This window comes from Mesitornis unicolor, unplaced genomic scaffold, assembly GCF_000695765.1.
Source record: "Mesitornis unicolor isolate BGI_N332 unplaced genomic scaffold, ASM69576v1 scaffold6271, whole genome shotgun sequence".
Classification (NCBI taxonomy): domain Eukaryota; kingdom Metazoa; phylum Chordata; class Aves; order Mesitornithiformes; family Mesitornithidae; genus Mesitornis; species Mesitornis unicolor.
Window position 1 is genome coordinate 41,234 of NW_010161642.1, and position 25,004 is coordinate 66,237.

Here is a 25,004-nt window from a genome sequence, read left to right on the forward strand (position 1 = left end):
TCATCTTCACTTCACAGACAATGAGTTGATATCCAGAAACCCTCAGTTATCCCATATGCTTATTTTTAGGCACCTATGTTAAGATCCTACTGATCACAAGCCCCACTAACCACCATCTCCTGTTGGTGGTATAGCTGGTTTGCTTTGGGATGGGGGAGAGACCATGGTGTCCCCAAATTTTGGCAAGCAATGGAAGTGACATGGATCATGTTCACTGCCAACACTTGTGTCTTGTTGTACAATATGGATTTCAGAGTATGAGTTTCAGAATAACATAAACTCAGTTTGAGTCTTCATGGATGCTTGAAAGTTTAAAGCCTCATTTCTGGTCAGATGGATTAATCTTATTTGGGATAGATGTGCAACTATCTGCAACCAGGTCATGCACTGTGCGTGATGGTCTGATTTGCATCTTCCTTTCATAAGAATATTGTTTATAGCTGACTCGATGGTTAGTCTGACTGAGTCAGTCCAGCAGGACGGGGCATTCCAGAGGCATCTTTAGAAAACAAAAGCTGAAGCCTTGTCAGAAAGGATGTGTTAGTGTAGGCGAGTGATGATATCTAGGGACACTTCACCCCAAATTATTATGAGGGTTTTCATGAAGAATTCTTTTCTCCTTAAGGGTAATGGAGCCACGATGTAACTTCACCAGACCATGAACACCCAGAGGGCTCCGGATTTTCTTCCAACTTGAAAGATTGCAGACATAATCTAATAACTAATGCCCTAGCCCATGATTTTAGGTTTTTTTTGTCCAGTCAGGTTCTAGTCATTGACTTGGTGGGCAACAAATAAATTGCTTCTTCTTTTCAAGCTTCCTCAAAGTCAGAGTGACTCTTGCCTCCTTGGCAAATGGCTAAGAGGGGTAGAGGTGAGAAGGGCTGTCAAAGACAAATTGGGAATTATCGAGTTCATCTCAGCAGATATCTAAAACCTGACTCACCATGGCCCCTTTGACTCATCCATACTTTCTTTTAACGCTCATGGCCATCACATCTCACTCTCACTTTGCAGTCCACACAGGGCAGAGAACAGCCCACTAAAAATATCTGGACATCATCAAACTTGTGCAGATCCATCATGCCAAAGGACAGCTGGGATGGTTTGCTTCATAAATGTCCTGTCACACCAGGGATCTTGACCTAAAGGACAACTGAAGTTTTCTGGCTTCTCAGAAGGTATCTAGGTGTCACGTATTAGACCATGTTAAGCAGGATGAGAGATCAGGGGAACGTGTTTTTTTCTGGTTTTGATTCCACGCAACGAGTAAATTATCTTCTATGTGGATCAGCTACTAGAGGAGAAGAAAACACTTAACGGATTTTATTGTTTTTATTTGTATTTCCCTGGTGCCTGTAGAGTCCTGCTTGAAGGCACCAAGCAAATACAGACAAAAAATGCTTATAACCTGAAAACAAGGGGAGAAAAATCAGAGCTGTAGGTACGAAGAGTCAGGCAGCTTATTTTTAGGGTCTGCTTGAGAAATGCAGCATGTTGTTGGTCTGAACTTTCCAATATTGCTTTGACACCCTCAAATATTACATTCCTGAGGTGTTCTCAGCAAGCTCCACCACCCCAGTGCTGACTGGGAAGATTCCCTAGCAAAAGAAGGTCAGTTCGCACTGTGGGATTTCGTTACCTGCGTGTTATGTTTGTAAAACTGTCTAAGTCCACAGAGGGCTGGTAGCAATGAATGGTGTCATCCTCCTCACATGAGCTGCTCTGATCTAATCCAGCAAAACAGCCAGCCCTCAAAGTGTTTGTGGTGTTGGAGCACTGAACATGCGCTGAAATCAGGGCAAGACGGACGGAAGGGAAGGTAACTTCCCCTTGGCTGGGGAACAGCATCTCAAAGGTGATTGCTGGGCACTACGAAATGCAGATGACAGCTATGAGGTCTGGACAAGGTGTATGGGATCTCCTGGGAGGGCTGTTCGCACGCAGATTTAGGGGAAGGACCATTGATATGGCCAAGATGTTTACTGGGACAGCTCTGCTGGGCTTTGTATGCTTCACTCCAGATTGGGCAGGGTGCAGGGGTTTTGTCCAGTGACATAAGCCCATTTTAGAGCAACACAGACCATGAATTCCCAGCATAGGATTGCCACTCTCACATGCCTTAAGGACTCTGGAGTGCCTCAACCCCTCTGCAAATGGGACCCCTGGAGAGGGGCACACCTGTGAGCCACAGCTTCTTGCCCCCCTGGAAAAACATCTAAGGCATGCAGCTGGAGGCATACCTAAAATATGCAGGTGTGGGCATACCCAAAATATGCAGTCAACTGCACACTCTGCAGCTACATCAACAGTAAATGGGAAATGAAGTTTGAGCTGTATATAAGGGCTTGATCCCGAGGTGATCCTGAGCCCTTCGCTGTAAAATCATGACATGAAAACATAGTCTGAGCAGGGTTTAGCAGTGACCACCTGCATTAGCCACCTGGCCCCATTCATGCGTCACTATTGGTTTATGAATATTTGGGAAATACTGGGAATATATCTTCCACACTTCCTTTCCCATCGTTTTTCATTCCAAGACAACTGTGTGTAACAACTTACTTCTGACAGCTCTGGGTCAGCTGAAGGTTTCTGGATATCAGGGGAGTGAGAGGCAGGAGCCTTCTGCATCATTTTTGCACTCATTGGGCAAGATCTGGCAGGCCCTGATTTAGGAAGAATTATGTAAAAGATGTCAAACTAACCTAAAGGGATAATAAACCACTCCTGTTGCTTTGTTGGAGAATTTAGAGAGTTATTCTCCTCTTAGCAGCAAATATTGTAAAAGCAAACACTGAATGTTCTGGTGTCCACAGCTTGACATAGAAATAATGAGTGTTTTTCACTGGGTGTGAATCAGGGGTGTAAAAGGATTAACTCCTAATACATACAAAACCTGGAGGAGAGGGGGAACGTAGCCCAAAGCTTCAGGTGGAACAGCACCATGAGAAATGGTTTGGTTCCTCCTAACATCTGAAGCCCAAGTGTTGGTTGGACCAGCCAGGAAGAGTGGCAGGGCTTTGTGTTGGTGCTCTTCAGTAATTTCATTCACATTTGGGGTCATCCTCACACTTCTGTATCCCAGGCACAGCTGCATTTCTTTGGTGAAGGAAATAGTCTCCTTGGAGGAGAGTCAGACCTCCTCGTTCAACGAAAAGTACTTTGAGATACCTCTATAAGAACCAAGGGTCTGTTAAGAGCCAGATTTTTCTCTTACTACTGCACATTAGAAGTAACTTCGTGTAAGTGTCACTGAGGTAAGGAGGAGCAGAGACAGATGTGGAGCATAGCTACAACCAGGATGCGAAAATAAACTCATTACTCCATCTGCCCACCGTAAACAGCTTGAAATTAGCAGCAAGTGAGGAATAAAATTCCAGACAAATGGCTTTTTAAAGAGAGCAGGGGGAGCCAGAAGGTCTGCTATTAGAAAAGCAGAGGCACGGAAAGCCCAAGCCACGCACAACCCAGTGCATATCCCGAGCCCCTTGATCCGTCAGGGGCAGAGGGAAAGAAAAATCCCATGGTGCAGAGTCCGCAAGGTGTTACTTTTGAAAGCAAACCCATCTTATCTCCTCTCCATCTCTGGGAGAGAAGACTTGATTTCGCTTTTGTCCCTGCCTGTTAGGAAGCATCATCTATTTTACAAGTCGCAGAGATTTTTTTTTTTTTTTCCCTGAGAGGCACTCTCTTAATGTTGCATAAAATTGCTCTCTCAGGGGTAGCGCGAGGAGGAAAACGTGGCGTTATGTTGTCTCAGTTGCAAAGACATTGCTAACAATAAAAGCCCCGGAATGATTTGGTTTTTAAGTGACATGATTATGAAACGGGTCATTCGTGACGCTCCGCTTCAAGTTGCTTCAAGTACCTCTGCCATAAAGTCTGATTGGGAGTGTTTTATGCTTTGGGTTTGGGCTGTAAATATTCACCCCTGGCCTTTGTTCTATGAAGCAAGTCTCAGCTTGAGGATATATTTACTTAAAATTTTGCAGGAAAATTTCTCAAATGGTCAATCTCCTTGATTTATTTAAAGTGGGATCCCAAAGTGTTTTACGGATTTTATGGGCTGGCTGTGTTTATAACCGTCCTGGGGAGTATCTTCTGCAATCCTTGTAGCGAAGAGGGGGAAGGAGGGTCATAATTTCTGTTTTAACCTACTTTTCTAGCGGCTGACATGACACTGACAAAGTCATCTCTTCTAGAATAAAATCTGCTGCATTTTATTCTTGTCCAGAGGAGATCCTTTGGAGAAAGTCAGGGCAAAATAAGTCAAGGACGAGGGGTTTTTTCACCCCTATGCATTCTGTTCAGATATACACATGGAAAATTCAGTGGTGTCTGAAAGCAGCGACTATGAGCAGCTCCGTCTTATTTTATGGATCTCAGTGAAATTGCAGACCAAATGATATTTCAAGGAAACTGGTTCCTTGTGTTCGGAGTTTGTCATGATATGACAGCCCAAGGCAGAGTTTTCAACATGTTGGAAATAATTTCTCTCTCCACGTCTGGCAGATCCAAACAAGCCTTGAGTGCTAAATAAACCAGGTCTATGAATAAATCAGGGGTAGGAGAACTCAGATTTGAGGTGTTGTGAGATTTGAGATAACTGAAAGCTTGACGTTGGCCATGAGGCACTTTGAAATAGTCTGGAGCTTGATGAAAGGTTTTGCATCTGAGATGCCACTGGGATATTTCAGGAGGAAACCTCCTGGTGGGTTCACCCAAAGTTTGTAATAAACATAATTGAAATATCTGAACTCCAGCTGCTACCTTCACTCTAATCAAGAGCGACAGAAGCAGCTCCTTCTTAGCAAACACTCTGCGACTGCTGAGGGAAGAGAAATGGATATACTGGGCTCAAGTGGTGAACTGGGAGGGCAGCAGAGGCAGGTGCAGAAATTCAGGACAGGAGAGGTAGCAGGTGAAAGAAGGAAAATGAGACTTTACAGAAAGATCAATAGACTCTTGGATAGGGGAGAGATCTTATGAAGCCCTCAAAGATAGAAATCAAGGCTACACATTTTTCTGAGGAGAGAGGATTTTCTAATATTGTCCAAGTTGGGTCTCATCAGGAACCTGGAGGGGCTCAGAAACCAGAAGATGCCCCCACCTTATTGACCCTGTGAAGGGTAAGGTATCTTTACTGTTCTGGTTCCTATCCAAAGGGAAGGCAAGATATGTCAGAGACAAGGAGTTCCTTTGGGAAGTATTTGAAAAGTCCTCCTTCAAGGTCGTGACAGCAGTTTCTGTTTTTATAGTACAGCAGGATCCATAATTACGTTATAGGCACAGGGACTGATTCTCCCTTTTCTAGATCACATTTCCCTCTTCACCACTCCCCCAAGCCGTGGTGCAGTCATGCGTGACCCATGTCAACATCCTCCAGAGCATCACGCCAACTGGAAGGAGCGTGATTTGCCTTATCCTGCCTCCCATCTCCTCTCCATCACCTGGGTGCCACCTGCGGTGCAACCGTGCAGTCGTGAACCTTGGAGTGAGAAGATCCCCAGGAGTCACTCTGGATGTAGCCAGCTTACTTTAGAGAGGAAGAGTATCTAACAGCATGAAATTGGTCTGCTCCAGGCCATGGAGGCACAGCACCACTGAGCCCTGCTGAGCTAATTTATTGGCATGCACGTAGCAATACTGTCTTCCTCCTGTGCTTTTGTCTATCGTCTCAGCATGGGGAACAGAGCTCTTTTGGCATTTCTACAGGTAACTGAGGAGAATTCACAGAAGCTTGGAAAAAGCCAAGGCAAAATGATGGGAGTCCTGGGGAGGTGGTGGCAGTGAACAAGGGCCAATTCCTGGGACACATGTGGGCTGAATCCATGTCAAAACACCCCATACAGAGCCATTCATAGCTTCAGGGAGGTGTAGGCAGAGCCAAATCACGTGCAAGGAGGAGAGGCTGGGGTCTCCATAACATTGGGCTGCAGTTAACTTGGGAGGGCAGATATGAAGTAGAGAGTTAGGGTGGCAAAGGGTTTGGAACGTTTTACGTGCTCCAAGCAGGAAAGAACAAGCATCAGGAATTGGTCACGTTTCTGCCACATAAAATCCTGTCCAGGGTCACTCTCTCAAATCAGGAAGAACTCGATCCCCAGGATAGACATGACCTTTCCACCATCTCACTGCTGCTGGTGGCACAGAAATATGAGAGAGGGTTAGCTTGAGGTGTTGAATCTTAGGTTGTGTCTTGTCTCCTTAACATTCCTCCAACTTCCTTTCACCCACTCCTGTTCCTCTGCGATGTTACAGGGCAGTGCTGCAGCATACTCAAGCAGACAGTGGTCTCCATCTTGTGGTCAACCCATGAGCAGGAGTGGCAAAACTGGGCAGCCAAACTCTCCAGTTGACTTGTTGGGGAGGGATCTGCCCACTTAAAGATTTCAGAAGCAGGGTTGTTGCTTGTAGATGGTGATGAGAAGGATTTCCATCTCTTCATGTAAAGATGGACATCCCAGCCTGGTCCAGCTCATGGGAGACACAATTAATTTTCCACCTGGGGTTGCTCCATCATCCTCACATCCCTTCTCTCATTTTCTTGCAGAAGGTATGGCGGAAGCTGTCAGCTCGAGCAGGGACTGCCTTCAAGCAGGTGAGTCCTGTACCAACGACCCCATCTGCAGTGCCAAATTCAGGACCCTCCGGCAATGCATCGCAGGCAATGGAGCCAACAAGCTGGGTCCCGACGCCAAGAACCAGTGCCGAAGCACCGTGACGGCCCTGCTCTCCAGCCAGCTGTATGGCTGTAAGTGCAAGCGAGGCATGAAAAAGGAGAAGCACTGCTTAAGCGTCTACTGGAGCATCCACCACACGTTGATGGAAGGTCAGTCCAGCAGGGTACTCGTTTCTGATGATCTTCCTAAAAGGGAATTACTGCTGGGGCTTTCTGTAGAGCTCCCGAGCACCGAAGTGGCTGCAGAAATGGTCAGTCCTGTCCATATTCCGTTCCCTCTCAAGACCTACTGACCCCTGTGGCAATGGCATTTTTGGGGAAAGCAATCCTGAAAACCTGAGACACCTCCTTCCTTTGTTTTTAACCTGGCCTCTTTTTTATGACATTCCTAGTACACCTTGAGATCTTTTACTGGGGAAATGTATGGTATGTTTTGTATCTAAGTTTATAGCCAAGATCATGAAAGCTGTGGATTATTCAGAAACATGGTACAAAGCATAAGCATTGAGGAAAAAAACAGCATTAACTTAAAAGAAACCCCAAACCACTCTCTTGGAGGCTCTCAACTGCACCAGTGTCTTTGGGTTAGTGAAGATTTGGGGCTGGTGACATCAGGTTGGAATTTAAAGTGTTCCCAGAGCCAGTATTTAGTAAGTTTGGATTTTGACGTTTTTTAAGAGTCATCATAAAAGTGCATCCCAGTGGCCATAACTCTTCCTTGTCAGGCTGGTGAGTATTTTATGCACCATGAAAATTAAAATGGGGAATAAAACAGAACCTTCCAGCTATGGGCTGTGAAATAGATTAATAAAACACTGCTGGCTGAAAAGTGAAAGGTGAGGTGCAGGGGTGATTACACGTGCCAAAAGGTCAAGCAAAACAAAAAGAATGGAAACTGTAATGCACAGGTTTGCTTGTTCAAGTTCCCAGAAGGTTTCTCGGTGCCACAGATTGTAGGGTGCAGAGCATGGTGCTATGTACTGACTGGGGAAATAAGACATCTCAACACCCTCCAGGATGCAATCTTTCCTGTTAATTACTTGCCAGGTGAACCTGTTTGCATTGAAGAGATGGCAACCCAGCTTCTCCATTCGTCTTAATGGGCTGAGTTGCAACCCTTTCTCCATTGACCTTCATGGCCCAAAGCTTTGGACTTGGACCATCTGTGATGTGGCTGTGCAGGACAGCAGTGCTGGGACATCTCCCAGCTCCAGGACTGCTGCTGGAAGAGCAGGGAGAGGATGGCAGGGAGCACTGGGTGCAAGCAGGAGCCAGGCGTAGGTCTCCAGATGCAGTGTAGGAGATGGGTGCTGGATGACCGGGTTGGATAGGCTTCCTGCCCAGCAGCCTGGGACCCCCATCTATAGGGTGACTGTGAGAGGGTTGGTATGGGAGACATCCAAGACCCTGCCCTACTGCTCCTCTGTTGTCGTGTCCTGAGCCTCACATTTTTTCAAGCACTGAGTCCTCTTGCAATGCAGATTCACACTCCAAAACCTTTTATTTCCTTGCCTTAATTTCCCCAAGGAAATATATTTCATAATAATCACATGTTTCAGAGTCCTTACACATGTTTAATTGACTGAGAAAGAAAGCCAATCTACATGCTCCATGTAGGGCTTTGTCTCTCAGTTGTACATACCCAGGAGGCTGTAAAAAGCTTCCTAGAAGCCCTCTTATAAAAATCAATTGTAGAAGTGTGTGCTCAGGGAATTTACAAAGCATACTATTTACTCAGCTTCTCTTGAGCGCGCCTGTGTTTAGCCACCTTCCCATTTGGAGACACAATAACATGATGACAACCTGATAACAATTCTCTGATAAGGTGCTATATCATCAGGACATAAAACTGCTATGCTGAACATACAAATGGGCCCCTTTCCAGTCAGTAACGATGCAAGATATTTCAATGAAGGTGTAAAGCTGCCTTGTAATGCACCTGTGGTAATTGCACAGGGCTGTGTACCCTGGGAGCCATTTCTTCCTGACCGCAGCTGGTGATCAGCATATGCCCGGAGCACGAGGCTTGATAGTCCTTTTATCCCAGCCAGTACATCTGCTGCTGCTGTCCATATCCATCTAAATGTCTAATAAAAGAAAAAATTATACTGAGCTGTTTGCTTCAATAATATTCTGTGGTATCCATCAGGATGACGGGGCATTACAGACCATTGAGCGGATGAAAGGGAAGCACCGATTGAATAAAATGAGCTTCCCAGCAAGTTAAAAATGAAGAGGGGAAGTTTCTGCGGGAGCTGTGGGTCATTAGCTCTGTGCCAAGTAAGAGAGGGTTGTTGGCAAGGAGAAGAGGAGAGGTGTTAATAAATATGAGGATGTACATTTTGCAGCACACACAACCCTGTGCACAGCCCTGGCTGTGTCCTATAGGCAGGTAAGTACCATTGACCCAGGGATGGATGTATAGGAAATAGCAAGGCTGGTGATGGAAACCTCGTGTATGTGGGGTGCTGGTGGTTTAACTCTACCCATAAGCAAGAGCCTGGGCTGTGGTCTGGTGTCCTCAGTGGCGAACCCAATAAAGGGACCCAAGACTTGAGCTGTAGAGAGTTGCAACTCACCAGTTCCCTGAGAGACTGTCCTACTCCAAAACTGTGATGTATTTTTAAAAGCCATTTACATCCTGTTCCCTTCTTTAAGGATATGGCCTTACATCAGTTCCTGTGACTCTGAGTATCCATTTACTTACTGCCTTTAGAGCATATGTCCCCTGGGACCCACCAGGCAAATCTTCATAGCGTCTTTTGAACCTCGGACATCTCTCAGAAGCCTCAATTGCTTTCTCACAATCTTCTCTTCTCAATCCAGGCATGAATGTACTGGAGACTTCCCCTTACGAACCGTTCATCAGAGGCTTTGATTACGTCCGGCTGGCATCCATCACCGCAGGTAGGAGGGTGGGGAAGATGCTTTTACATTGATTGGTTCAAAGAGGGGGGAGCTGGCTGTGGGATCAAGTGCCACAGACAAGACAGTCCTTTGCGGTCTCTTCACGAAGCATTGACAAGATCTTGAAACCATTTTTCCAAGCGGCTGCTTATGATTCCTGTGCTAAACTGTTGGTAGAAGAACATGTTCTAGGAAGAAACACTTGTGATTTTAATTCTTGGCTTTTTCACGTCCATACTGTGAAGGACTGGGACTGAGGGACACGGTAGGAAAGCCTCTCCCAGTAAGCCATCACAGGTGGGATGGTTCTCCATAGCAGGTGGATGACCTGGGCCATGCAGACATCCTGCCAAGCAGGGGATGCTTGGGTATCATTAGGTGTGAGAATGTACTTCCACATACTCACAGGGTCAAGCTCTGTAGGCAACAAGATCAATAACCCAACCTACTGCTTGATCCCTTTAACCCCATGCCCTGCGGACAACCTCAGGACTCAGACCCACGTTCTGCTCTGCATCATGTAATCCGCTTAATAACACGAGCAGAGCTGCCCAACACCTTTTAACCCCCTCGAGGGCATGAACTCGCTGCTCAGCAGTTAAAAGGTCAGCGCAGTAGCTATTAAACCATCCATCACCAACACCACAGCTGCCACCACAACCAGCGTTCAGCTCTGCTTATGCACCGCAGCCACAGGGAAACTTTATCAGTGGTGATTTTTGTTACCAAACTACACATCTGGGAGCAGTTAATGTGCTCCCTGTGTGTCTCTGGCACACGTGACAAAACAGCAACCCCATTGCGGTGCTTCCCAAGACGTGTGCTTGATTCTGGGGTGGCATCCACAGCTGAAGTGCACCCAAGCGAGTAGGGAGCAGCACATCCCTGCAGCTGATGGGTGTCTGTGGTCCCTGAGATAGCGAGGCACCTGTTAGGTGAAAATGTCCAGGAGCAAATTAACCCCTCAGCCCTCACAATCTGAGCAGTGAAGGGAAGGGGGGATGCTCCCTGGCCCATGTCTTCTTACTGAGTCCACTTGACTGGTATGAGCATGAGAAGTGAAGCATGCACAAAGCTGTTTCTGGGTCATGGCCTTCTTTAGCACTTTTTCCTCTGTCACTGCAAGTCTTACAAGGCTCTTCAGAGCACATTGAAATCCAGGGATGAGGATTTTTATGCATGGTTAACGCGTTGTCGGGTTTTTAAAGCAAACTGGAACTGGTTGGGCAGCAAAGTGAAGGAGCCCAGAGCATCAAGGATACCAAAGGAGTCAACATCCACCTAGGGACATGATGTTTTTTGTTTAAACCTTCCCCCCCCCACCATTTATATTCATCCACACCTTCTATAACACATCTTATGACCTGCCACCCTGTACCTGTCCAGTGCCCAGGATTATACACTCAGTATTGCCAAAGGACCCTCTTACAAATCTACTGCAAAAAGAGTCCCAATAACTTGCTGAAACGTAAGACATCCCTACCACCCTATGCCGGGTCAGAGCAACAGATATTTTTAGCTCAATTTTGCATAAACAATTTATGGCCACTATTAAAAATGTACAAACAGAATTATATCCCTCCACTCTAATTGTAATTGGTGATTTTAAAAAAGCACATCCTCCGTTGTTGCGGGGGAAGAGGAGAAAAGCTGGCGTGTTCCCTGTGATTCATTAACTTCACGGCTAATGAAACCCTTCCAAGCAACTGTTTCCTACACGTTTGCTGACAGTTCCCCAGCGTAAACTGATGCTCTAACAATGTACATCTCAGGGCATTTTTAAAGGGAATTACCTATGCGGTAGGAACAAACTAAGCAGCAGTTTCACCCATCATAAAATAGCTGCAAAACTCAGAATTTGACTTCCAGCTCAGTCCCAGCAGTGGGGACAACAGGAAGGGAAAAATAAACGCTCGGAGAAGGAGAATCTAATAACGCCAGTGAAAATGAAGGAGGACAGCCAGCTCTGAAGTGCTCACAGAGACTGTCAATGTTTTAGCATTTGTCAGTAGTGACTGGCTGGTTTTAACTCCCAGCCAAAGAAAGGACTTGACTCTGCACTGGAAATTTATCATTCTGGGGAATTTTTCCCTCTGCTGAGGAGAAAGTCCTTCTGCTGTGCTTCAGGTCATGAGCTTAATTCAGAGGGGTGAAAAATGGCTTCAGGTTCATTTTCTTTCTCATATTTGGAGGACCCTTATCTTATCTCTCTGATTAGACAGAGCCCAATGTCTCAACCTACTCCTGCCAGTGACCCTGTAGCATTTCCCCTCATCTGTGAAAAGAGGCCCAGGCATTTCTGAAGGACCCTTAAAATCAATGTTACACAAATATCTTTCCCTCTTACCTGTTCCCCTATTTGCAGAGGAGGTCATTGACATATAAACTGTGAGATTCCTATTCCCTACCAAAGACAAGGTGGTTCTCATCTATCACCACAGTTTTTCCTTTATTTTCCTGATTTTTCTCCCTGCTGCAAGCTTTCCTCCATCTTCCCTGTGTCCCCACATCACATCCCTGCTTTCCTACCCAGGATGCAAATATGGGACTTTTTTTTCCCCTCTTGTTTAGTTCATGCAAACCACCCATGTATCAGGAGACTCAGCTTTGTCACTGATTCAGTGTTTAATTTGGGGCAACATTTTGAAAAAAGAAGGTCCATTAGAAGAGATCCCATCACACTGGTGGATCCAGTCATGGCCATAAGTAGATGCACTTTCTAATGACTGCTGCCTTCTCAAGCCACAAGTTGTTTAATTTGCTTTGGTGAAGTGTTATAAGATGCCCAAGGTAGAGTAAAGCTTCATTAGATGTAGGAGTTTGGTGGAGCTGGCTCTGGGGTGTGAGGTTTGTTGTGTGGCTATGGCACCTTTTGGGAAAGGTGAGTAGGAAAAGGCCATTAGGCCCTGTTGGGACAAAGAGAGTAAATGTGGACTTCACTCTGGCTACTGCCTTCTCAGAGCTGGTTACCTTACCAAGGTGGCCATGGATGGGAGCAGGACAGGGATGAAGGTCTCAGCATAGGGTGGTGCTGCTGTTGGGAAGGTGAACACAAAACCCCATCACCATCTCCCACCACCCCACAGGATCTGAGAACGAGGTGACCCAGGTGAACCGGTGCCTGGACGCCGCCAAAGCCTGCAACGTGGACGAGATGTGCCAGCGGCTGCGGACTGAGTACGTCTCCTTCTGCATCCGGCGCCTGGCCCGGGCTGACACCTGCAACCGCTCCAAGTGCCACAAGGCCCTGCGCAAGTTCTTCGACCGTGTGCCACCTGAGTACACCCACGAGCTGCTCTTCTGCCCCTGCGATGACACGGCCTGTGCCGAGCGCCGGCGGCAGACCATCGTCCCCGCTTGCTCCTACGAGTCCAAGGAGAAGCCCAACTGCCTGGCGCCTCTGGACGCCTGCCGGGAAAACTATGTCTGCAGGTAATGTTCACACATGAGGGTGGCCAACATGGAGAGATGTCCCTCAGACAATCCTGGGGCTTATGGCCCAGCGACCAGAAACAAAGCACTAACATGAAAAATCCTGTCTGGAGGCACCCATCCCTCCACAACCCATTGCCTGAGTGACTCCTTTCCATTTTCACTGGAGGTGTTTAAAAGAGGAGTAGATGTCATGCTTAGGAACATGGTCTAGTGGCGGACTTAGGCCTGGTTCGATGGTTGGACTTGCTGATCCTAAAGGTCTTTTCCAACCAAAACCATTCTATGACCCATGTCCTGGTCTCGTACTCTATGCAAAAGGTGTTAACATACAGGAGAAGATTTCAGATGTTTGTGCTAGAGTTTTTTAGACCTTTTCTATAGTTTTTTGGGCATTGGTCCTAAAGAAACACCTCCCATGGAAGGTGTGGTGTGCGGTGCTTGCAGACACTTTCACCAATCTGTCTCCTCACGGTCTATCTCCCCTAGCCCAGAGCATCCTACAGGAGCACCCAAGCTACCATAACAGTCACAGGCACTTGTAGATACCTTAAAACCATAGCTTTCTTTTACTTCATTAGAAAAAATAATCATGTATATAAAATATATACCCTTCAGCTGCAGGACTGGATGTTCTAGTGATTGCAATAGAAGTCTCAGGGTCACAGTTGACACTCCAGAGCACGTGGCCAGGGTGGTTTTCTCCTCTGTTTCCCTTTAAGCATGCACATATGCACAGACCCATCCTGATGTGCACGCTCACAGGCACACCTCTGAAGTGTTTTTCCCTCAGCTGCACTATTTTCACCCGACTGTTTCTCAGAAAGACTTTGATATTCCAGAAGGTTAATCCACATACGGCTCTCAGGAGTGGAGCCCATCTGTCAGTAAGAGATGTAAAACCGTAGCAGCAGCCGTATTGCACCAAACGTGGTGGCCCCAGCCCAGTGTCCCACGTGCAGCTGTGGCCATGAGCCTGGAGAAGAGCACAAGAGCAAGTGTAGGACACATCTCTCAGTACTGTCCGAATCTCTAATTATTGTGGGCTTTGGGACTTCCTGAGCTGAACTTCCAGCAGCCATCCCTTACCAGCACATCATCTTTAAATTACAATTTTAAAATTCTCTCTTTTCACAAAGGGAGGAAAGAACATCTTGGAGGGATGGACTGATACTGATACCCTCACCCCTCCGCACCCCAGAAACATGGATGAAGGAGAGTAACTGAGCTATACCTCTGAAGCTGTCTCTAAAAGATGCAAAGCCCCTGAGCCACACCAGATTTCCCTTGGCTACCCAGGGAATCTGAAATGGAAGGGTCCTGCCCTTTCCCTAACAAGACAAGCAGACCCAGCAGGGAAGAAGAGGTTCAAAGGGGAGACCATTGCTTCCCAGGAGGCCGGAAACCGTTTCCTCCAAGCAGCACAGCTGTTAATTATCTGATTCCTTGGTCTCTGAATATATAATATAAAATATCCTCTAGAGACACGGCAGGAGCAAGGGGTTGGTGTATGACCCGGTCAAAGCTAGCAGTACAGAATCCACTAGGAGAGATGGGAAAAAATCACAGCACTTGAAAGAAATAGAGTAAAATACACCAGGGCTAACCCTGCCTGCACTGCTCAGTCCTCCTGCAGCTTCTCCACAGCTGTAACCCCTTGAATGTCCCAGCTTGGAGTGGCTGGCCTCTACTGACATGAATAATACAAAACCTGCAATCAATGTCTCCCTCCTCCAAATAATGCAGCAAAAATTTGGGTGAGAAGAGTTTGCTTGACCATGGGACAGGAAAAAGGGGAAAACTGGGGAACAACAAAGAGGGAAAAAAAGAAGACTGGAGAGGAGGAGAGAAATGGGCAGGAAAATACAAGTCAGTGCTGATGTTGGCCAGGAGCACCGACAAAATGTCTGGAAGAGAGAGGCTGTCTGGGAGGAGCAACACCAGATTTTGTGAGATTGCCCAGGCAGAGCAAACATCTGGGGTATCCAGTTGACAGTTCAGACACTGCAGGTTGTCATCTAAAGGGCCCTGCCTTCATCTGACAGCAGTGCTGGTGCTTGCTTGCATTTCCTAAGCTCAAATGCCATGTGAGATGCTCTCCTACCTGGCCACAGGATGCCTGTTTAGATGGATCTGAATCCAGTAGGTCCTGTGTCCTACCTGCAAGCCCCATGTGGCTGTCTTAGATATCCTACAATGCCCAAACACAACTAGATACCCTGTGTGCCAATAGCTGACTCATCCTAAAGAAGTAGGTGGCAAATATGTGGTTGGCAGCATGATATACAGAGTTTATCCGACCGAGCTAGCAGGGGAGCCTTATGCAAAGAGCAATCTGGCAGTCCCTCTGAATGATGTGCCAACTTCCCTGCATGCCCAAGACAGTCCCAGCAAGCCCCTTGTGGTGACTGCAGAAGAGGATGTGGCAGCAGCCCTGATGATGGGGAGAGCATTTCATATCTGAGCCTGTGGGCATTTCCCTTAATTCGAGGATGACCTCAGCTACATTTAGAGCACAGTCTTTGAAGAGAGAGAAACTGGACCAAAGGGCTTCCTCTCTCTTTCAGCCTAAAAATGAAGGCTTAGGTCTCTCGGGGAAGTTATTACCCAAGAGCCAGATAGTGGCAATACAGTGAATTCCCTCACTGTGTGCAACAGCTCTTCCCTAGAACACCAGAAAACAAACATTTCTTTTAAGACTGGACCTTTCTTGCAGCCACAGAGGAAGCCTGTGAAACATTACAGCCCTGATTCATGTCTCATCTCAAAGGGATAAAACCCACCTCTGCATTTGTCATATGGGGCGGGAGAGAAAATAAAACTACATTCATTCAAATCGCTCTAGCAACACCTAGAGCAACAAACAATTTTACAAATGTGTTCCTTTCTGTCCAGCCCACCAGTGTGCTTTCATGCCTCAGATACCTGTGCTAATGTGTCCCGTTCTGCCCTCCATCAGGTCTCGCTATGCAGAGTTCCAGTTTAATTGCCAACCATCCCCTCAGGCTGCCAGTGGCTGCCGGAGGGACAGCTATGCCGCCTGTCTGCTGGCGTACACAGGCATCATAGGTAAGAGCCTGCATCCTTCCATTGGTCCCTCTCCCACTCTCCAGGTGGGAAACATCTCGTAATTTGGCCAGCTAAAAGCTATGGGGACAGGAAGATGGGGAGCTGAGACTGGGATCTCAGGGAGATGCTGGGCTTTCTCTCTCTAGAGAAGGACCCTAAGCCATGACCATGGGGTGACATTAGAATAGCTGCAGTGGTGGGAGAAAAAACATCACCATGGGCTGCTGCAAGATGCCAGCTTCTCTCTCAGGTGGAAATAGATGGGCTGTCCCAGGGCATCTGCTGTGTTGGGGGTTCCCTGATGCCATCACCAGTGATGCTGCTGGAAATCACCATCCACTGCCAGAGGGTGTCAAATTGGGTTTTCAGATGCTGCAGACACCCAGCTGGCAGCTGGCAGCACAAGCACTGAGTCCAAAGGGAAGCGCCAATGGCCATTGGACTTGGTCCATCCGGATGGATGAGATAGAGTGACAGCTTTTTGGGTCAAGGTTTCCTCCTGGTCTAATCCTTCCTTTGTTGTCTCTGACCATTCTGGACATTGGCTCTGGCTTTTTCAACAACAGTGTGGAAACGTTTATGCACATTCACATCCCATTTTTTAAAGTTATTTAAGCTGAGTTGCCAGCAGCTGCCCATTTCTTGGGCTGGTAACACAATTTACTTGTCTGAAGGCTTTGGTGGTAATGGGGATGAACAAAAGGGCTGTAGGTGCTCCTCTTCTCCTCCCTGGGAGCAAAGCAAACCTAGGACACCAGCACTTGAAGGGTTTTCTCATGCTGCCACAATGGAGGGGCTCAGCTGAGGCAGAGCAACCCCAAGAGAGCAGCAAGGAGGGAAAACATTGCCCTTTCTTGAAGCACCAGCCTTGTGGTGACACTGCTCCATCATTTCCGGCAGGCAGCCCCATCACACCCAACTACATCGACAACTCAACTTCGAGCATAGCCCCCTGGTGCACGTGCAACGCCAGCGGCAACAGACAGGAAGAGTGCGAGAGCTTTCTGCACCTCTTCACCGACAATATCTGTCTCCGTAAGTATCGCCTACGAGCTGGTGAGGCTTCTTGTGTATGAGGGTATCGAGATGGTCCTCAAGAGTCTTTAGGTGTCCAACTCCTTGTGCTTTCAACAAAGGAGCTCTGAAGACCCTCGGGTATACATTTGAGTGATGCAAAGGAGGCTGGAGAAGGGATTTGTGTGGAGAAGGGATGCCTTGGAAATGTTGGCATCCTGGGGTCACCTGGATGAGAAGGGGTGGTTGTAGGGCAGAGAGGTTCTCCTGCCCCTCTGCTCTGCCCTGCTCACACCACAGCTGCAATCTTGTGGCCAGTGCTGGGCCCTCAGCTCCAGAACAACAGGAACTGCTTGAAAGAGTCCAGCAGGGCCACAAAGATGAGATGCTGGAGGGAGTGGAGCATCTCCTGCTGAGGAGCGGCTGAGGGAGCTGGGGCTCTTGGACTTGGAGCAGAGGAGCCTGAGGGGTGCCCTCATTCCTGGGGATCCATTTGGAAAGGGCAGTGTCAGGAGGAAGGAGCCAGGCTCTGCTCTGGGATGTCCAATGCCAGCACAAGGGGCAATGGTCCCAAGCTGGAGCACAGGAGGTTCAAGCTGCAGATGAGGCCAAAGTTTGTGAGTGTGAGGGTTCTGGAGCATGGCCCAGGCTGCCCAGAGAGGTTGTGGAGTGTCCTTGTGTGGAGACACCCAAAGCCCTGGCCGTGTTCCTGTGTGACTGCTGTGGTGATGCTGCTGTGGCAGGGGTTGCACTGGGGGAGCTTTCCAGGTCCCTTCCAACTCCTGATATTCCGTAATTCTGTGACAACGCTTTTGTCCATCTCTTTCCCACACAAAGAAAATGCCATCCTGGCCTTTGGCAATGGGACCTACCTGAATGCAGCCGTGGCCCCATCCATCCCCCCCACCACACAGATGTACAAGCAGGAGAGAAATGCCAACAGAGCTGTGGCGACCCTCAGAGAGAACATCTTCGAGCACCTCCAGCCCACCAAGGTAGGAGAGGGCTGACTCAGCCCTGAGAGATGCTTGGCCATGTCTATGCCTCTTCCATGCCCTCCTCACCTCGGCTCCCTCTTCCATCAGTGTCATTTCAGCTATGTGCAGAAATGCAGTCTCCTCTCCACCTCCTGGAGTCCTTGCTTCACCTTCTTCATGCCATGCCATGTTCTTCCCCAAAATCAAGCACAGGGCTACATGCTACATCCCTGACTCTGCCCTCCTGCCTATTGGTTGCCTTCTCTTTCCTTTCATGGGTGCTGCAGAGAGATAAGGGGTTTTTAGAAGTACTGGGAACATTCATGGGCTTTCAGGACTGTAGAAAGGGAGCCAGGATGACTGGTTTGTATCCTTACCTTCCTGCAGTGCAACCTTCAGAGCAGCATTTCAGCTGCCTGGGACACAGGGTCCTCCCTTGTTGGGTGAGGATCCTGGAGGTCATAACATTGAGACTCATCTGACCGAGGTTTGCTAAGCCCTGGAAAATTTCATCTGAAAGGTTCTAGTCATCAGCAAGCTGTTAGTATCAAAATTGTATTAAACTGAAATGATTTTAAAACAAATAATGGATTAATTCAGTGATGGGGGTAGTAGGAGGCATTAAATATTTTATTTTTAAATAAAAAGCAGTGACCTTGATTTGCCACCTGCCACAGTAATTTTCGGATTGAATTATTTTACTATTGAATAATTAACGGTGACCCTGATTTGCTGAACATTCAGGTAAGAGAAGCTGTCAGTTAACCAGACTCCAAGGACTGAGCTTTGGACTGGGCTGTCTGATGCCTTCAGAGAGCTTCCACACACACAGGTTTACATTTTTTTAAGCCTCTTCCCTGTTTCTTTTGCTGGGAAAACACCTGATTCACCTCCTTCCACTCTGTTTTCACAGAGCAGCAGGTTGGGAGGCGCAGAAATGTGGCCTCACTGCTTTTCAGGGCATTGGTGGCTATGCACAGCACAGGGGTAATCTCATCAGGCCGTAAAGGAGATTTGGAGGAGTTTCTTCTGAACAGTGCTCCCCAGACCTTAGCACAACCCATGTGGTGGCCTGAGGTCCAGACCTTGCACTGAGAGCTTTATCCAGGTTGTCACTTGGAAGTGTTGGGGAAGCTGTGAACGTCCCTTATCACTGCAGGTCCATCACAGGTAGCCAGCTGCTGCTGCCACCAGCAAGGGATGGCCCTACCACATCCTCAACCTCTACATGCCAGCAGCACATCCCTCTGCTGAAGTGTGAGTGCTGCTGGAGCATGGTCCCTGCTGACACTGTAAGGAAACTGGGGATTTGTGTCTCGAATTTAGACTTTACTCCAAACTCAGACCCTGTTCAATGTTTAATGAGGTTCATGCCCCGGACTTGAGGAGGAAAGGTATGATGGACCTATTAGTCCATCTGCTTCCCATCTTCATAGCAGCACAGAGCCCTGGCTCTAAACTATCTCAGTTATCAACTAATACAGATAACAAGTCTCTGGTAAAGCAAATCTTTAGCCATTGTAAAAGGAGAAGGGTGCAGTTTACAGGGTGTAGGCACCCAGGCTGAGAGTCAGTCATGCAAACACATGTGTTGTATTTTGGAGAGACCTACCTGGCTTCCAGCTGCTGCTTAGCTGCACCATGGAAGTGTCTTCAACACCCATGGGACATCTCCACCTGGCGAGGCTGCTGGGTCAAGCTGTTGGCCAGCAGTGGCTCCATGGGCTGCATGGATCTCCATTGACTGGAGTGGGCATCCAGGCACCCACCTCACACAAAGACATCTCCAGTCAGTGTCCAAACCTGCAGACTGTGCCCATAAAGTGACCCTACTCTATGCCATGGTGCTACCACCACCTCCAACAGAGCTCAGCAGACCTCCAGCCTAGAGGCACACACATGGGAAGGCTGAAAGGTCCCCAAGCCCTAAATCCTCAGAATGACCAAGGTGCCTCCTTTCTCTTGCAGGTGGCCGGAGAGGAGCGGCTCCTGCGGGGCTCCACTCGTCTGTCATCAGGGACCTCCAGCCCAGCAGCTCCCTCCCACTGTGCAGCCTCTCTGCTGCAGATGTGGCTTCTCCCCACTCTGGCTGTGCTGAGCCTCTTTGTGATGTGAAGCAGGGCGGGCACACGCCAGGCAGAGACTCTCTTTGTGTTGGTTTCTTTACAGAACAACCAGACCAGTAACTTTTTTCGGCAGGAGGGGAGGGAGGAGGGAGGGGATGGGAAGGAGAGATTAGAGTGTGGGCATCGCTTCCTCCTCATCACTGGTCTGCCAATTTATTTGATTTTATACAATCAGCATCATCGACAACCAGCTCATTCTTGGTCCTGGCCACCTTTCCACCCCACAGCTTGGTCGTTGTCTCTCCAGCTCTCTGCAGATGGGGTTGAAGCCATGGACAATTCCCTCGGGAAAGCTGAAGGAGAGAGTTGAGCCAAGAAATGAGAGCTTCAAAGGAAATGCTTTTGCCTGCTCCAGCCAAGAGAGGAGAGACTTTCGATGGATGAGCTGTCAGGAGGATTCCTGAAGCCCTGACTCATGTTTGGGGGCTCTTGACATGATGTGTCGAGTGATGTGGAGTTCAGACTGTCTTCAGGGTTGCTCAGGACTCAAAGGGCAGCCCACCTGGTTCACAGGGATGAAACCAGAGCCCTGGCGAGAAGGTGGTTGGTTTTGTTCACCAAAGAGGATCCTGAAGCACCTCTGGGGTGGACCAAGTAACCACGCTATGAACTGGCTCACAGGGATTATCCACCCACTTGAAACCATGGCCAGCGTGCATCTCCAAGCTGTCACCTACCCCCTGGCCCCTCCTTTTTAGAAAAAAGTGTGTCACATTTCGATGGTGTTCAGGAAGAAACACGTGTGTTGCGTTTTGTTTACGGCTGGCTTTCTTCATGTCCCAACCCTGGCATCTCTATTCACTGGTTCTGTAAAGTGGCTGGGGGTAGGTATCTTCTTTGTCACATCCAAACAATCAGAAGCCAACGTTGTCTGACTCCAAGCTAACCTTTCCCCATGCAGGATGGATGTGTCCATGGAAAGGACTCGATGTGAGCCCAATGCAGTCCATTACCACACGTGCATCCACTGGTTTCACAGAGAGGCAGAAGGTCTTCAGTCAGGGGTTTCATTAATTAGGCAAGGAAGAGATAGGATAGAAAAGGTTTGCTGGATACTACCCCGGGGACATAAATATCCAGCCAACCTTTGGAAATGCCAAATCATTAATTATGTCATAGCTTAGAGGTGGTTTAAGCAAAGGCTGGTGAAGTGACCCACTCAACTGAGTGGCAGCCAGGGCCCATATGGAGGGTGATGACAAATATCTCTCTGGTCTCTCAGGACACAGAGAGGCAGATGCATGATCTTGGGCTACCTAAGCATCCAGGGGTCTTCCCTCAAGGAGCTGAGCTGAGGACTCCCAGAACCTTCTTGAGGGGATGAACCCCTCGTTAGAGCAAGCCAAGAAAGAAGGTGGTAGGGAAGGGTGGGAAGGTTTCCCAGGATAAATGCTTACCCCAGTGACCACCATCGGAGGCACAGGAATAGCTCCGGATTCTCCCTGAGTATTTAGGCCTGGGCTTTGCCCATTTATTCCTTGGTCTGTGCTCCTCCAAGGAACACTGTTAGTTCCTTAGCATTTGGATCCACAGAAAGGCTTAGTAGCAAATGACACTGCAATGTCTGGCCCTTTTTATTCACATTCCCTGCAAAACACCTTCCATTGCTTTATCTCTTCAGATTTTACTGAGAAACTGCAGGAACTTTCTTGGGTTTTGGTCCAATACGAAATCATTCTCTTGTTTTCAAATCAGCACCTGTGGATGTGTAAGACATGCACAGAAATCCTCCCAGCCGCATCCCATCCAAAGTTCTGCTCCTTGAGATCCCTGGGGCTGTAGCATCTGGTTGTCCTAATCCAGGGCTGTACAAAGGAATGTGCCAAGATCCAAGTCTTGTGTGCAGGGAGTCAGTTCACACCTTGAACTGAAACTTGTGAAATCTCCACTGCCAAGAGGCTGACTCAGACTGGAAAAGCAGGTAAGAGGGTAGCACTACAGGCAGAAAGGTCCCTGACCTCCCTCCAAAGTGCCATAGCCGTGCACTGAGTTGCTGAGAACATCTCCGCTTCACACAGGACATAGGTGTCCTCTGAGAGACCGTGGAGCCATCTGTGCACCAAGAGACACAACTTCTAACCACCATTCTGCAAAACTTGTGTCCTCTGAGCTGCAGGTGAGAAAGGGATTAAACCCTGGAGCTCAACCCCTCAAAGGCAAGGAACTACCTCAGCACCATGAGGTCCTGCTATGAAGTGCCACCTTCTGTTGCTTTCCTTCACCATCCCATAGTCATGCCCTGCATTTCTACACATCTGGTCCTGGCAAGGTCAGGTCTCCACCAGCCTTTAATCTTGTTGCATGGGCTGACTCTTTGCATAGGTAGGGTGTGCAAGTGTCAGCTGCTTTCCAGGAGTACCCACTCCTGCAATCTCTCATAGCTCACCAGTGGTGGTGTTGAGGTGCCACTTTGCCATTTCCTTCTCTGGTTGACAGCCAGCAAAGCCTTTTTTCTAGGTCAGAATGACTGGCAACCTCACTTCAGCTCTCCATTAGGACTTGTATGCTGTAAAAAAATAGATGTGGAGAATCCTATTCATAGAGTATCAGAGATGGAGGAGACTTCCAGAGGTTACCCAGCCCATTACCATGTCCCACAGCAGGACCTGTTTACACTTTCTGGCAGATTTATCTCAAATGTTTTTTAACAATTCCAATGACAGACATCAGCATCACCCTCCCCTGGATTTATGTCTTGCATTAAAGCCTCCTTAGGATGTTAGTTGTCTCTAAGCCTCACAGGCCAACAAGCCCCTTGATTCCCATTGCGGTGTCTTCTCAAGTCCTCAGTTTTGAGAGAGTGGCTGACCAACTGCTAAAAGTGTCAACTGCCATGGATCATATCACAGCAGCATCGCATGAGAAGGTCAAAAAACACAGCAATGATCTAGTGAGATGGTATAAGTGAGTGTCAGCAAAAGGGAAGTCCTCCTTGTGCCCTTGGTTGAGGGACCTCAAAAGTATTTGCAGAGTGGAGGGTGCAAGTCTGAAAACACTCTCCCTGCCCTCAGTTTTTGTCCTGTTCTGTGAATCTGGATACAGCGTCCTTCATGTGCTGACCCTGGCCAGGTTCTGCTCTCCCAGGGGTTCCTTGTGAAATGGGGATGCTTCAAAATGAAGTGATGAAGGCAAGGAGCAATGAGCCTCTCCACCAGAAGGGAAGAGCTGAGGGGGTGGGATGAGCAGTCATATTGAGCAGAATTAAAAGAAAAATCGTAATCCCTAAACCTGCATGACTTTTTCCTGATCATTTCACCCTTCTTGCCAGTATTTAATGTCAGTTCTCCCTCCAAGCCTGTTCATGAATCAAGCTTTGCAGAAAAAAGGATGGTTTTTGAGCAGTCCTTTTGGAGGCAGAAAACCCAATTACATTCTCCCCCACCACACACATACCCCCAAACACATGCATGCACAGGCCATTTCTTTTCCCTCGTGAAAAGTCAGTAATTTCTTGGATGAAATTTCATCTCGGTTGAACTCTGTGAAGTGAACCTTGGATCTTCATTTTTTTAAGCCTCTTGACAAACCATCAAAGTCATAGCAGCTACTTGTAAATGCAAAGGACTGAGCGAGCCAGGAGAGAGAAAGGGAGACAACTCTTTTAGGAATTACTCCATACCTGGGGACTTTTATAAGCACAAACAAGAGTCATGGGAAAAAAGGAGTGGGGAAAAAAGAACCAGTCAAAGTTTCTGTAGCCACCGAACTCTTATTTTTTTGGCTGCTCAGCACTGCTCCCAGAGGTTTGGCAGTCCAGAAAGCCCATGAAATATTGTGTATGGACAAATCCCACATCATCGTTGGAGCAAGAGCAGGGAGAGCGACACAGCAGTGTGAGCAATAACCCCATGGGCAGCTGGATGATGCTAAAACGTGTGTGTGTAGGGGAGGACGGTTGGTGTTTCCCTATACTGCGGGGGTATAACCTGTACTTATCTCTTCTGTACATGCCAATATTCGAACATATCCATTAATAAAGCACACATGCATTTTCCTGATCCCCTGGCTCCTCTCTGTGATGCCGGGCTGGCCATGCCCACATGTTCAGTTTGGTACCGAGCTCACGGGTCCCATATTGTAAGGGCAGCTAGGAGAAATGGGGGGATGTTTTGGGGTGGAGTTGACAAAGCAATGAGGCTCAGGTGCCTCATGTGTGGATGGAAACCCAGCTCTGGTCTGCTGTCATCCAGCAAAGGGATGGAAAAAAACAACTCTGCTGAGATAGAGACATCAACACCAGAAGTGGAGACATCAGCACCGCCTCGGAAGGGGACATGACCCCAAGTGAGCCTTGAGGCCGCTTGTGCTACATGCGGGGATGACACAGGCAAAGCTTTGGGGTGATCTGGGGAAGATTTAGGTCAAAGCTGGTGCCAGTGCACAAAGAGGGAGGCACTGAAAGATGTGCCCTGTACTGGGCACTGCTGAGGCTGCCCCTCAAATCCTGGGGTCAGTTTTGGGCCCCTCACTCCCAGAAGGACATTGAGGGGCTGGAGCGTGGCCAGAGAAGGACAATGGAGCTGGGGAGGGGTCTGGAACATCCGAATGATGGGGAGCGGCTGAGGGAGCTGGGGGGTTCAAGTGGAGAAGAGGAGGTGAGGGGAGACCTTATCCCCTCTGCAGCTCCTGAAAGGAGGGGGTAGCGATGGGGGTCGGGCTCTGCTCCCCAGGAACAAGTGATGGGGTGAGAGGAAATGGCCTCAAGTTGTGCCAGGAGAGGGTTAGATTGGATATGGGGAAAATTTCTGTACTGCAAGAGTGGTCAAGCAGTGGCAGGGGCTGCCCAGGGCAGTGGTG

The 25,004-nt window shown here is 48.1% G+C and overlaps 1 protein-coding gene across 1 annotated transcript; it reads left to right on the forward strand.

Moving 5' to 3' along the window:
• Window positions 1-3,198: 3,198 nt before the first annotated feature.
• LOC104547614 (GDNF family receptor alpha-4) lies at window positions 3,199-20,196 on the forward strand (the record flags this gene model as incomplete). The annotated part of the gene is made up of 8 exons (XM_010193393.1): window positions 3,199-3,230; window positions 6,545-6,832; window positions 9,509-9,589; window positions 12,676-13,021; window positions 15,981-16,090; window positions 16,991-17,125; window positions 17,942-18,099; window positions 20,050-20,196. Coding segments are annotated over 8 exons (1,297 nt in total), but the record flags the coding sequence as incomplete, so codon positions are not given.
• Between the last annotated feature and the right edge of the window lie 4,808 nt (window positions 20,197-25,004).